Raw genomic sequence first — 12,325 nt, 5'->3', positions numbered from 1 at the left:
TAGTTGTCCAATTAATTTCTTTCTATTTTTAGTAGAGATGGGGTCTCGCTCTTGCTCAGGCTGGTTTCGAACTCCTGAGCTCAAACAATCCGCCTGCCTCTGCCTCCCAGAGAGCTAGGATTACAGGCGTGAGCCACCGCGCCCCCGGCCGGCAATTTCTTAAGATCAGACAACAATTAATTTAGCCACATTGATTGACTCTCCCTTTCATGAAAGATTTCTCTATAGCATATGATTCTGTTTGATAGCATTTTACACACAGTAGAACTTCTTTCAAAATAGAAAGAAGTCTTCTCAAAGTGTGCCACTGCTTTATTAACTGAATTTATGAAATATTCCAAATCTTTTGTTGTCATTTCAACAGTGTTCCCAACATCTTCCCCAGGAGTAGTTTCCATCTCAAGAAACTACACTTTTTGCTAATCCATAAGAATCAACTCCTTATCCATTCAGGTTTTCTCATGAGATTGCAGCAATTCACTTACTCCTTATCTTCATGCTCCACTCTAATTCTAGTTCTCTTGCTGTTTCCACCGTTTCTGAAGTTACTTCCTCTACTGATGTCCTGAACCTCTTGAAGTCATCCGTGAGGGCTGGAATCAACTTCTCCCAAATTCCTGTTAATGTTAATATTTTGACTTCCTCCCATGAATCACAAATGTTCTTAATGGCATCTAAAGCGAATCCTTTTCAGAAAGTTTTCAATTTACTTTGCCCAGAATCCATTAGAGGAATCACTATCTATGGCAGCTATAACCTTATAGAATGTATTTCTTAAATAATAAGACTTGAAAGTCAAAATTACTCCTTGATCCATGGGCTACAAACTTAAAGTTGTGTTAGCCGGCATGAAAAAACATTCATCTCCTTGTACATCTCCATCAGAGCTCTTGGGTGCCCAGATGCATTGTTGAAGAGCATTAATATTTTGAAAGAAATCAGTTTTTCTGAGCAATAGCTCTCCATAATAGGCTTAAAATATTTAGCAAACCATGCTGTAAACAAATGTACTGTCATTCAGACTTTGTTGTTTCATTCATAGAGCACAAACAGAGTAGATTTAGCATATTTTTTAAGAGCTCTAGGATTTAGAGAATGGTAAATGAGCATTGGCTTCAACTTAAAGTCACCAGCTGCACTGGTCCCTAACAAGAGAGTGAGCCTATCCTTTGAGGCTTTGGAGCCTGGTATTAACTTCTCCTCTCTAGCTATGATAGTCCTAGATGGCGTCTTCTTCCAATAGAAAGCTGTTTTGTCTACATTGAAAATCTGTTGTTCGGTGTAGCCACCTTCAACAATGATCTTATCTAGATCTTCTGGATAACTTACAGCAGCTTCTAGATTAGTACTTGCTGCTTCACCTTGCACTTTCAAATTATGAAGGTAGCTTCTTTCCTTAAACCTCATGAACGAACCTCCACTAGCTTCAAATTTTCTTCTTTAGTTTCCTTACTTCTCTCTGCCTTTATAGAATTGAAGAGAGTTAGGGCTTTGCTTTGGGCTTAAGGGATTGTTGTGGCTGATTTGATCTTCTATCCACACCAATAAAACTTTCTCTATACCAGCATTAAGGCTGTTTTGCTTTCTGATCATTCCTGTGTTCACTGGAGTAGCACTTTTAATTTTTTTCAAGAACATTTTTTTTGCATTCACAACTTGGCTTACTGGTACAAGAGGCCTAGCTTTTGGTCTGTCTTGGCTTTCGACATACCTTCCTCACTAAGCTTAATCTTTTCTAGCTTTGGATTTAAAGTGAGAGATTTGCCATTCTTCCTTTCACTTGGACACTTAGAAGCCATTTTATAAGTTATTATTATATTAATAATTGGCCTAATTTCAATATTGTTGGATCTCCAGGAAGAGTGATGAGTAACAGGGAGCAATCAGAACAGACACAACATTTGTCAATTAAATTTGCCATCTTATCTTGGTGTGGTTCATGGTGCTCCCAAACGATTATAATAACATCAAAGACCACTGATCACATAACACCATAACAGATATAATGATAATGAAAAACTTTGGAATATTGCAAAAATTATGAAAATGTGTTACAGAGATATGAATTGAGCACATGCTGCTGGAAAAATTGTGTCAATAGAATTGCTCAATGCAGGGTTATCATAAACCTTCAATTGGGAAAACTCAGTATCGGCAAAGTATAATAAAGCGAAGCCTACAAAACAAGGTATGCCTGTACTTATTCTCAAAGGGGTTTCTTAGCAAATAACTTGGTTAATTTTACTTAGTATTCATTTATATATGGAGTGTAATAAAATTTTGTTTTATAGCATGGTGAATCTTTTCATAAATATCCACATTGCCTTATTAAATGAAATAAATAAACTACTTTTACTAATCATACACAATTTATTTTGTGTGTTGCGTATTTGCTAAGATTCCTGGAACACAGTTGATGGGTCTGGTTTTTGTTGTATACTTCCCATCTACTGCCTATAGCAATATAATTATACTCTGAGATGGAATGATAGCAAAGTCCCTTAGCACTTTGATGACTCTTTTCTTACCTCACAGATGATTTAATATAGATGTGATGGATGTTCCTAGAACCATTGTTTCTTCCCTAATAAATTTCAATCAGAAGTATGATTATGTGCAAATATGATTTGTTTGTAATAATAAATAATGGTAAAAAAAAAGTTAGGTTTTAGATATTTTCACAAAGATATATAGCAGTTTTGTCATTAATTTTTCCCAAATTAAAATACAAGTTCTTTTTTATGACTTTATAGTAGTACTCTGATATTTTATTTTTTAGTTGAAATATAATTCACATACCATAAAACTTACAAATGCTTTTTAAAAATATTTTTTAAATAACATCACATTTTCAATTTCATAGTTTATGGCTTAGAAACAGCCTTAAAATTTCTTTCTTTCTGAATTCATAACATTTACTCATTCAACAATTTTTTATTGTATGCCTGCGGAAGCACATATGTGATTTCTGTACATATGTTGATGTGTTACTTGCCCTAAAAAGTATTTTTTCAATTTATCAAGTGTCTAATTCTATATTAAAAGTATTTGAATTTTTATCTATTATTTCATATATCATTGTTTATATTAATAACTAATCTGTCACAACTAAAAAAGTGTGTTATAATTATGGATAACAAAATAGTTTTGGATATATATTAGGACCTGTTATAATAGTATTATCTTACCAATCATATGATAATTATTTTCACCATATTAACGGTGAATCATTAATTAGCTTTTGATAATGGAATGTTTAGCTCTTTAGTTCCTTTGAAATGATATGTATTTATATCAAAATGACCTTTGTAGCAATACATCAACATAATGTCATAGCTGAAATAATTTTTAATGATATGAATATTCTATGTTATAGTTTATCCCTGACTTTACTGTTAAATTTATATAAATTTTAAATATTTAGGTAATTTTTTCATTCATTTAACTCAAATGTTGTTTGAGTTGTATATTATGTGCCAAGTGCTATGCTAAGCACTGGGAATGTAGTGTTTAACAAAAATAGACACAGATCCTACCCTTATGGACCTTACAGTCTCATGGATGAGATAGAAGTTAACATCCAGCCAAAGAGATGTACAATTTACCATTAGAACAAATGTTCCTATGAAGAACTATCGGAGTGTGGCACTTATGTCGATTGTTCTTTTGATTGCATCGTCAGATCCATGTTTTAGTTCAGTGCAGTGTTGTTTACTTTAGAACTATTTGAAGTAGTTATGTATACTCTCTATTTTTTAACTCAGAAAATTTAAAGAGAACAGATAAGGTGAACTTATGTTTTCCAGGCCAGGGGAAGGTTGGCAGTCAGGACATTTTGAAGGAGTGTTTCTACAGTGCAAAGAAAAACCTTTGGTGAGACTCATTTAGTTTTTATGATTTTTGAAAATATATTTTATACTGTTTATCTTTGTTCTTTCATGCAGTAGGACTAATGGTTACAAGAATTAGAGCTCAGAGTAAATTCTTTTTGACCTATTCCTCCATTGCCTTATAAATTTAAAACTATCTATTCTTTTAAACTGCTCATGTTTTGTAACCATCTTCCTGTTATAACAATTAAGTAAATTTATCAAAAAGGTGAAGGTAGGATTGCTTTTATTAATATACTTTATTTTTAATGTACATTATGTTGACTTTTTGGAATTTTTTTCTATTTCATAAGTGAGTTCATGCTGGATTGTTCTTTATCATAAACTAAAAGTAGTAATTTTGCACTAGAAGTAATTCTTTTTTGTTTATTTCCATTAACAATGCTTTTGCAGAAGATGGTCCAGGCAGAGGCCATACCTAGCAGTGGCTCAAACCTAAACCTATGCAAACGTGAGCAGAATTAAAAACTATCCAGACTTTTTTTTTTTTGCTTATGGCTTTTATTGCTTTTTTTGTCTTTTCACCTTCTTTGCTTCTGTCCATCACCTCAAGCCTTGGGGAAGAGTGTTGGTCTTTGGGGCAATGTGGAGGTGTCTTCCTTTCCTGTACTGACAAGCTGAACAGACGCACCTTGTTGGTTCGACCCATCAGCAAGCAGGACCCTTTCAGTAATTGCTCTGGCTTCTTTCCTTCTGTAAGAAATTATTTTTAAATTTATTCTACAGAACTCCTATTAACAGGAACCCAGAGAAGGAACTGAACTAGCCATAAAGTCAACTCTTGATTTTCATTCCCCCCTCTATCATCCACTTTGTAAATGAACTATAATGCAATTTTAAATCATAGACTGATTTTCCACTATAATCTGTTTCTGAGTCACTTGCACATGCTATTGTCACTATGGTTTTGTGAATACAAACTGATTTTACCATCAATATAAGAAAATCAAAATAGGATATTAAATATGTTTTTTTAATTGTGCATGTATTGAATGATCAAGAGTTGACCAATGCTGCATTTGTCATTCTGTTTATGATTCTTACTGAGATTGCTTTTTGTTATTTTTTTTCGATTGTTAAGGGCTTGTCTTCTCATAACTAATTTGAACTACATTATTTGGTGCCCTCTTGAATCTGAACAAGATTGTACTTCTGTCATTGATTGGATAGAAGATGCACACTAGACTGTATACCAGTGACTTTTAAAAGTTTAGAACCTTGCTTTTTCTAAATAGTACAAGACACCTTAGTATGTTCTTAAGCTAATTTCTTTTAAGTGATAGTATTAAAGTTATGAAAAATGCATGCAGTTTTTAAATACTAAAAGCAAATTTTTAAATAGCAATTTTTAAATTTTAAATTTGTAAATACTAAAAGCAAATTTTTAAATACTAAAAGCAAATTATCACAATGGCAATAACCATTCTTTGAAGAATTTATTAAATCACTGCAGACATTACTAGAAATTTTCTCAGCATGTGTAAACTATTTCTTTTCCCTTTTTGCAAGTCAAAAGAGGTTTAAGGCATATATCTTTACCATTACAAAAATATTTTAAATAATATGTTCCTAAATTTAATGTTTAATAGTTTATTTACACAGCAAATGCTATTTTCCAGTTCGATGTTGAACTTTCCTAGCATAGTCTCTCTTTAGTGCTGGAAAAAAATGTATCTAAAGTGTGGCTTTTATATCAGTGGAAGTTCTATTTAGGGATTTTTGTTTGTTCTTGTGTCTTTGTTTCTGAGACAGGGTCTTGCTCTATTGCCTAGGCTAGAGTGCAGTGGTGTCATCGTAGCTCACCGTAGCCTCCAACTCCTGGGCTCAAGCGATCCTCCTGCCTCAGCCCCACGGAGTAGCTGGGACTGCCTGGCTAATTTTTTTTTATTTTTTGCAAAGACAAGGTCTCACTATGCTCAGGCTGATGTCGAACAAGTGGATACAAGCGATCCTCCCACCTTGGCCTCCCAAAGTGCTAGGATTACAGATGTGAGCTACTGCACCTAGCCTCTATTTAGATTTATTTTACTGTCTTTGAATGTTCACTAGTGTCTATGGGAAATATTCTTAATAATTTTAACATGTAGTCATGAAAAATCCTAAGTTTATTATTAATATTTTAAAATTTCTTTATCATTTTTCTAAAATTTTTTAATTAAATGCCTTTTATTAAAATTTCTTTATCAGTGTTTTCTAATTTTTCATTTCAAATAGTATAAGATATTATTGTATGAAAATAATATTTATATTACCTGAACTTTAGCTAGTGTTTATTTTTTTCCTTATATTAAGGGAGTTAGGAATGCAGCAGTTTAAAAAAACAAACAAAAGAAAAACCCCTCTTACCTCCTGTATCTTACCTCTCAATAATGCTTACATTCGAATATGGTTAACAATGTTTTTCCAAATCAAAGCATTCATACAATTAAATACCTTTTACACTATTTCCATTATTCAAATGTTGCTATTAATATTTATTATGAATTGGATATTTAGATTAGTGGTCAATACTATCCCCCACCCCAGTTTAAGACACCTGGAACAGACAGTGTTGCTGTGACCTCTCCCACTGGGGCTACACCACAGCGACTCTACTCCATCCGTTACTGTCTGCTGTCTAGCAACATGGTGACAAGACTGGTAGCAGTTTTCTGATTTACTGTGCATCTTTTATTTTGAGTATAGAAATAAAAAAGAAAGGGAAATCAGGTAGGAGAAGCAGTGAAAATGTTGGGAACAGTAAAAAATGATTTGAGGGCAGACAATTAGGGGGAAAATTATTACATTGCACAACCATTTAATGCTTACTTTCCAAGTTTTTAAAAAATGATCAATTAACTTGGGGAAAAAACACGTACAAAGATAATTTCTTTCTTTCCTTCCTTCATTATAAAATCCAGATTAAAAGCAAAATTAGCAGTTATAGCTGAATTGCATACTTTTTTTTCCCTCTTACCATGTCATTGGATGTTAAGGCAACAACAAGAGAGGAAGAAAGTGGAAGTAAATGAAAGAGGTTTAGGAGTGATGGGATGACACAGGCTCAGACACACCACTGCTTTCCTATTTCTTACTTTCTTCTCTTTAAGTGAATACATTCTCTTCTGTTTTCCTCCTGTGTTCAGTTCCCCTGTTAACAATCCCCTCTTTGGGCTCTAATCTTAAAAACTCTTTCAGGTGTTGGGAAAACGGTTGGGGAATGTGGAATATAAAAACGCTCTAATTTTATGCTGAGTAATTTGCAAAACTGGATTTTATGTATATTTGTTCAAGAAAATTTTTTTCAATAGGTGTTCTTTTTGTATGTTGAGGAATACAAAAGCATATATTTTACTTCACCCTCTTAAAGTGTGCTGTTTTATTATAATTTGTTTACAGTGTGCAATTTAAATATGAGAGTTGATTGGGCTAGTTTTATCAGAAATATTGAAGTTATGATATATTTTATACTCAATCAATGTTATATGTTTACTAGTATAGTAGTATAACAAAGATTATGAGTTGTAGGATAGCTGATAGGTTTTGAAAACAATGTGATAGCTACTGAAAATAGGCAAGTTCTAAAAGACAAATGTTATATTTTTGTGTCACATTACTATTCCCTTTAAAGATGTATTAACTGGTTAGTTCAGTTATGAAATGGTGGTATCAATGAGGCATCTTTTATGGGCTCTGTCTTCATATAAATTAGCCAAATTATTGAAGGAAAAACTCTGTTCTTATAAATGCTATGTCCCATCTAGTATAGGCAATCATCTGGCCTATTCAGGTTTGATCCACATGAAAATATGTAACATGGTTATTTCAATTTCTCCTGAATAAACAATCCTTCTGTGACCTATTTAATGATAGCCTGTTGGTGCTCATGACGAAATATTAAGAAATGAAAACATAGAATCAAGAGATAATCTTTTTCAAATTCTCAATGTTACAGAAAATGTAGAAATCTTGGAAATAAGCACAAAGATACTAGTTATCTCTCTCACTATCTAGAACTGGAACTGAGGATTCCTAACTTTTAGTTCAGTTGTTAGAAGCTTTTGTCCTATCTGTAGAATTGATCAGTCATCTGTTATTAAGAGATAAAGGGTAGGTAAGACGAAAAGGTCAAAATACTAACTGAGGTCATTTTCTTCTTTCAAATAGTATTCTTTTTTTTAATGATATGTGTATTGTGATTTTCTTTTCCTGGAACAGACAACTGCAAAACTTCTAGATGGCTCTCATCAGCAGCATGGATTTCTCTCTCTGACATACACAAAAGCTGTAACAAAAAATGTCCGCCACAAGTTAACATCAAGAAATGAGCGAAGAAGTTTTCATAAATTATCTGAAGGTTTAGCGGATGGCTCCCCTCATTTTCTTCATGAAATTCTTCTTTCAGCACAGGCCTTTGATATTGTCCTTTGTTTTCCTTTGCTTAATGCCATTGCAAGTATATTTCAAGCAAAACTACCAAGAACTGAAAAAGAGAAAAGAAAATCTCCTGGTCAGCCCATGAGGACCCATACACTCACATCACGCAATTTACCTTTGATTTATATCAACACAAGTGTAATCAGAATTTTTGTTCCAAAAACAGAAGAAATACAGCCAACAGTTGAAGGTATTGTCTTCTCATTTTTTTATCTGATTTTTAAATAATTTTGTTGTAGAGACCTTAGTTTTCTGGGGTTTTGTTTGTTTTTAAAAACAAAATAAGTTTTATAATAATGAAATATAAAAATTCTATGATTTAAATATTCACCACGATGACCAAGGGCAAGCAAAAAAAAAATAATCAGTGCATCAAGGTTCCTGTGGCTTGTCCAAGCTTCTCAGTGCCTTGTAAAATTATTCTATGTCTTAAACTGAATTGAATTGATAATCCCACTGCCTCCACTCACAGAGTGGTTTTTAAAATTTTAGTTCCCCCATGCTATAAAAGAATGAAGAACTTTAAGCATTTTGGGTGGTATTCTACCGCCAAAGTGGTATGGACTTTGAAATTACACAGACCTTAGTTCAAATACCAACTTTCCCGGTTATGTACTGTGAAATCTTGAGCAAGTTAATCTAAGATCCTCATGTGTAAAATAGGAATGGTAGTACCTAACTTAACAGGAAGCTGTATTGATAGCTTACTTTCAAATAATGACCCAAAACTATGCGCATAGTGCCAGTCCCATAGTAAGCTCTCAGTAAATCAGAGTATTATCTTAAGAATGTTGTGCCCTTTCTTTTATGGTAGAATTCCAGATGTTCCACATTTCATTACCACTGATACTTCATTGGCCGAAACTTAGTCATGTGACTATACCCAGCTACAATAAAGGATGAGATACAATCTTTTACCTAGGTGGTATGGTGGTATGCTATCTTACTCCCTTCCCGCTACTATAACCGGATACCTTAGACTGGGTAATTTATAAATAATAGAAATGTGTTTCTCACAGTTCTGGAGGCTTAGAAGTTCCAGATCAAGGTGCCATCAGGTTCAGTGTCTGGTGATGACTGCTGCTTGCAAGATGGCTCCTTGTTGCTGTGTCCTCACATAACAGAAGGGCAAAAGGACAAAAAGGGACGAACTCACTCCTTCAAGCCTTTTTATAAGGGCACTAATCCCCTCCATGAGGAGGGAGCCCTCATGGCCAAATCACCTCCCAAAGACCCCACGTCTTAATACCCTCACCTTGGTGTTTCAACATATGAATTTTGGAAGGACAGTCAAGCCATAGCATATGCCCAGCTAATAATAGGGCCCTTTGAATTTGAGAGAGAAGAGAGAATGGATATTTGAGGGATAGATAATAGTGTGCCAACAAAAATAGCAAAGGTCTTTTTCTTTTATTAATAGTTATTATGTGGAGAAGGAAGACCTTGAATGGTCAGTGATGATAAATAACAAAGGAAAATCACTTGGCTCCATTCTCTTTCTTCTCAGAGTCTAGTTCTGTTTCTTATTCTGTCTACAGATGATCTTAATTAGGGAAGGTAGTCTGCCTAATATTAACATCAATATTTAAGCTTTATTAAAAGTAACATGGTTTTTTTTCATTTTTGTAATAACAAATATTTGTAGAGCCTTATAGTCCTTATTTACCAAGGTGTCTAGAGCTAAATTCAATGTATTATACTTATGGATTCTTAATACAAACCAGTTCCTACATTTTATGTCTAATTTTTGCTACAGACTGTCTTAAAATTGATTACTTTGAGATGTAAAATTACTATTCTCTGAATATGCTATGTTCTGACAGTAGTGTACAGTTGTTTTCATGTATTCAGATAGTTTGTAGAAACACATGAATGGTAAAGAAAAAAGCATTAGTCTTTATTGAGCAATTACAAGTGATATGAGAGACAAGCCACTAACCAGAAAAGTAAGAAGCTGCATATTCATTACAAAGGTAATGACCATTATGCTTTATCCTTATTAGTATCTTTTATATATGAATATCTAATCAATTTTTAGACAATGTATCTTAAAGTTACATACGTAAACAGAGAAACCTATATCTTTTTAAATTTGAAAAAATTTTTTTAAAAATTAAAAAAAAAAATTAAGTGGGTACAATGTTTTTGTTATGTGGATATATTCTATAATGCTAAAGTCAGGGCTTTTAGTGCACCTGTCGCCAGAATAGTGTTCATTGTACCCGATAGGTAAGTTTTTATCCCTCACTCCCCTCCTACCCTTACTCCTTCATTGTTTCCAATGTCCTTTACATCTCTTTGTGCCTGTGTGTGCCCATCGGTTAGCTCCCAATTATTAGAGAGTATGTGTGTGGTATTTTTTTTTCATTCCTGAGATATTTCACTTAGGATAATGGTCTCCAGTTCCATCCAAGTTGCTGCAAAAGACATTATTTCATTCCTTTTTATGGCTGAGCAGTACTCATTGGTGTGTGTGTATCTGTATGTGTATGGGGGGGGTGTGTATATGCACACAGTATGTATGTATATACATACACGCTACGTTTTCTTTATCCACTCATGAATTAACGGGCACTTAGGTTGATTCCATATCTTTGCAATTGTGAATTGAGCCGCAATAAACATTTGAGTGTAGGTGTCTTTTTGATAAAATGACTTCTTTTGCTTTGGGTAGATACCTAGTAGTTGGATTGCTGGATCAAATGGTAAGTCTACTTTTATTTCTTTGAAGACTCTCCATACTGTTTTCTGTAAAGATTGTACTAATTTGCAGTCCCACCAACATTGCATAAATGTTCCTTTTTCTCTGCATCCATGCTGGCCTCTATTGTTTTTTGACTTTTCAATTATGGCCATTTGAACAGGGGTAAGATGGTATCTCACTGTGGTTTTAATTTGTATTTCCCTGAGGATTAGTATTGTTGAACATTTTTTCATATTTTTTTTTTTTTGGCCATTTGTCTACCTTCTTTCAAAAGACTTCTGTTTATGTCTTTTGTCCACTTTTTGATGGTGTTGTTTAAAAACCTACATTTTTATACAAGATAAGTCTCTGAGGACCATAGCTTAAGAGTTATAATAACATTTTCTCATAACCATAGAAGAGGCATGGACATAAAAGACCACTGAGATTATCAAACCATCTTTTTCATTTTACAACTGACAATGGGAGGAAAACACCATGGAAACAGAAATAGTAGTTTGGCTTTATTACAGAAAATTCCTCAGTATTTTAGGAAAAGAATCTGGGGTAGTCCATTACATTTTTAATATGGTATCATTTTACAGTATCTGTAGCTATCTTTCATTAAATATAGTCACAGAAATTTTGTATCTAGATAAAAACAAGAAGAAAGTTTTATGCTATCTATATTATAAAAAATTTAAATGTAGGTTTTATAATGATTAAAGGTATTATTTTCCATAAATATCTCTCTGATTGGTATAAAACATTCATTTTCCTACCTTGAGTGTGTTCCTATATTTCAATTTAAAATAAAATATGTTAGGAATCTTTCGTGATTTCCTGAAAATTCCTTGCAGCATATATTTTATGTTCTTCATCCCTTAATTGTCTTACTATTTTCAGTTTAACGAAAATAATTGGTAAGGCCAATATTTCATTGAAACATAAGAAAAAGGTGATATTGGAGGTGAGAGGGTGGGATGGGATAGAAGGATATAAAGGAGAGTGCTCTATAGAAAAAAAGCAGAGAAAATAGAGGCTGCAGAGACAGAAAAGGAAGTAAAGCAATATATGATTGTGATACCTTTGTAGTAAATATCGAAATGTTCATGATTTACAAATGATCCTCAAATTTCATGACCTGATTCATTTCTAAATAATAATTGCATGTTTCATGACCCTAAACTGAGTCCTTTTTCCTGTAATATTCCCTATACTTTTTTTTTTTAATTCCAGGGTATTGTGAGGGTACAAACATTATAGTTACACTTTATGTCTTTGCCTCACCCAAGTGCGGGTTAAAGGCATGCCCTTCCCTCCCTTTAGTGCTCCC

The 12,325-nt window shown here is 33.3% G+C and overlaps 1 protein-coding gene across 1 annotated transcript in view; it reads left to right on the top strand.

Annotated features, from left to right (window-relative positions):
• The window catches only part of VPS13B (vacuolar protein sorting 13 homolog B (yeast)), a 933,283-nt gene that overhangs the window by 491,789 nt on the left and 429,169 nt on the right, over positions 1 to 12,325 (top strand). Inside the window, exons 28-29 of the mRNA XM_012643529.1 lie at positions 3,807 to 3,873; positions 8,088 to 8,496. Coding sequence (XP_012498983.1) covers positions 3,807 to 3,873; positions 8,088 to 8,496 — 476 coding nt within the window. The remainder of the gene's footprint in view (positions 1 to 3,806; positions 3,874 to 8,087; positions 8,497 to 12,325) is intronic.

This window comes from Propithecus coquereli, unplaced genomic scaffold (assembly GCF_000956105.1).
Source record: "Propithecus coquereli isolate 6110/MARCELLA unplaced genomic scaffold, Pcoq_1.0 Scaffold2, whole genome shotgun sequence".
NCBI classification, from domain to species: domain Eukaryota; kingdom Metazoa; phylum Chordata; class Mammalia; order Primates; family Indriidae; genus Propithecus; species Propithecus coquereli.
This window is presented reverse-complemented; position numbering and strand designations above follow the sequence as displayed.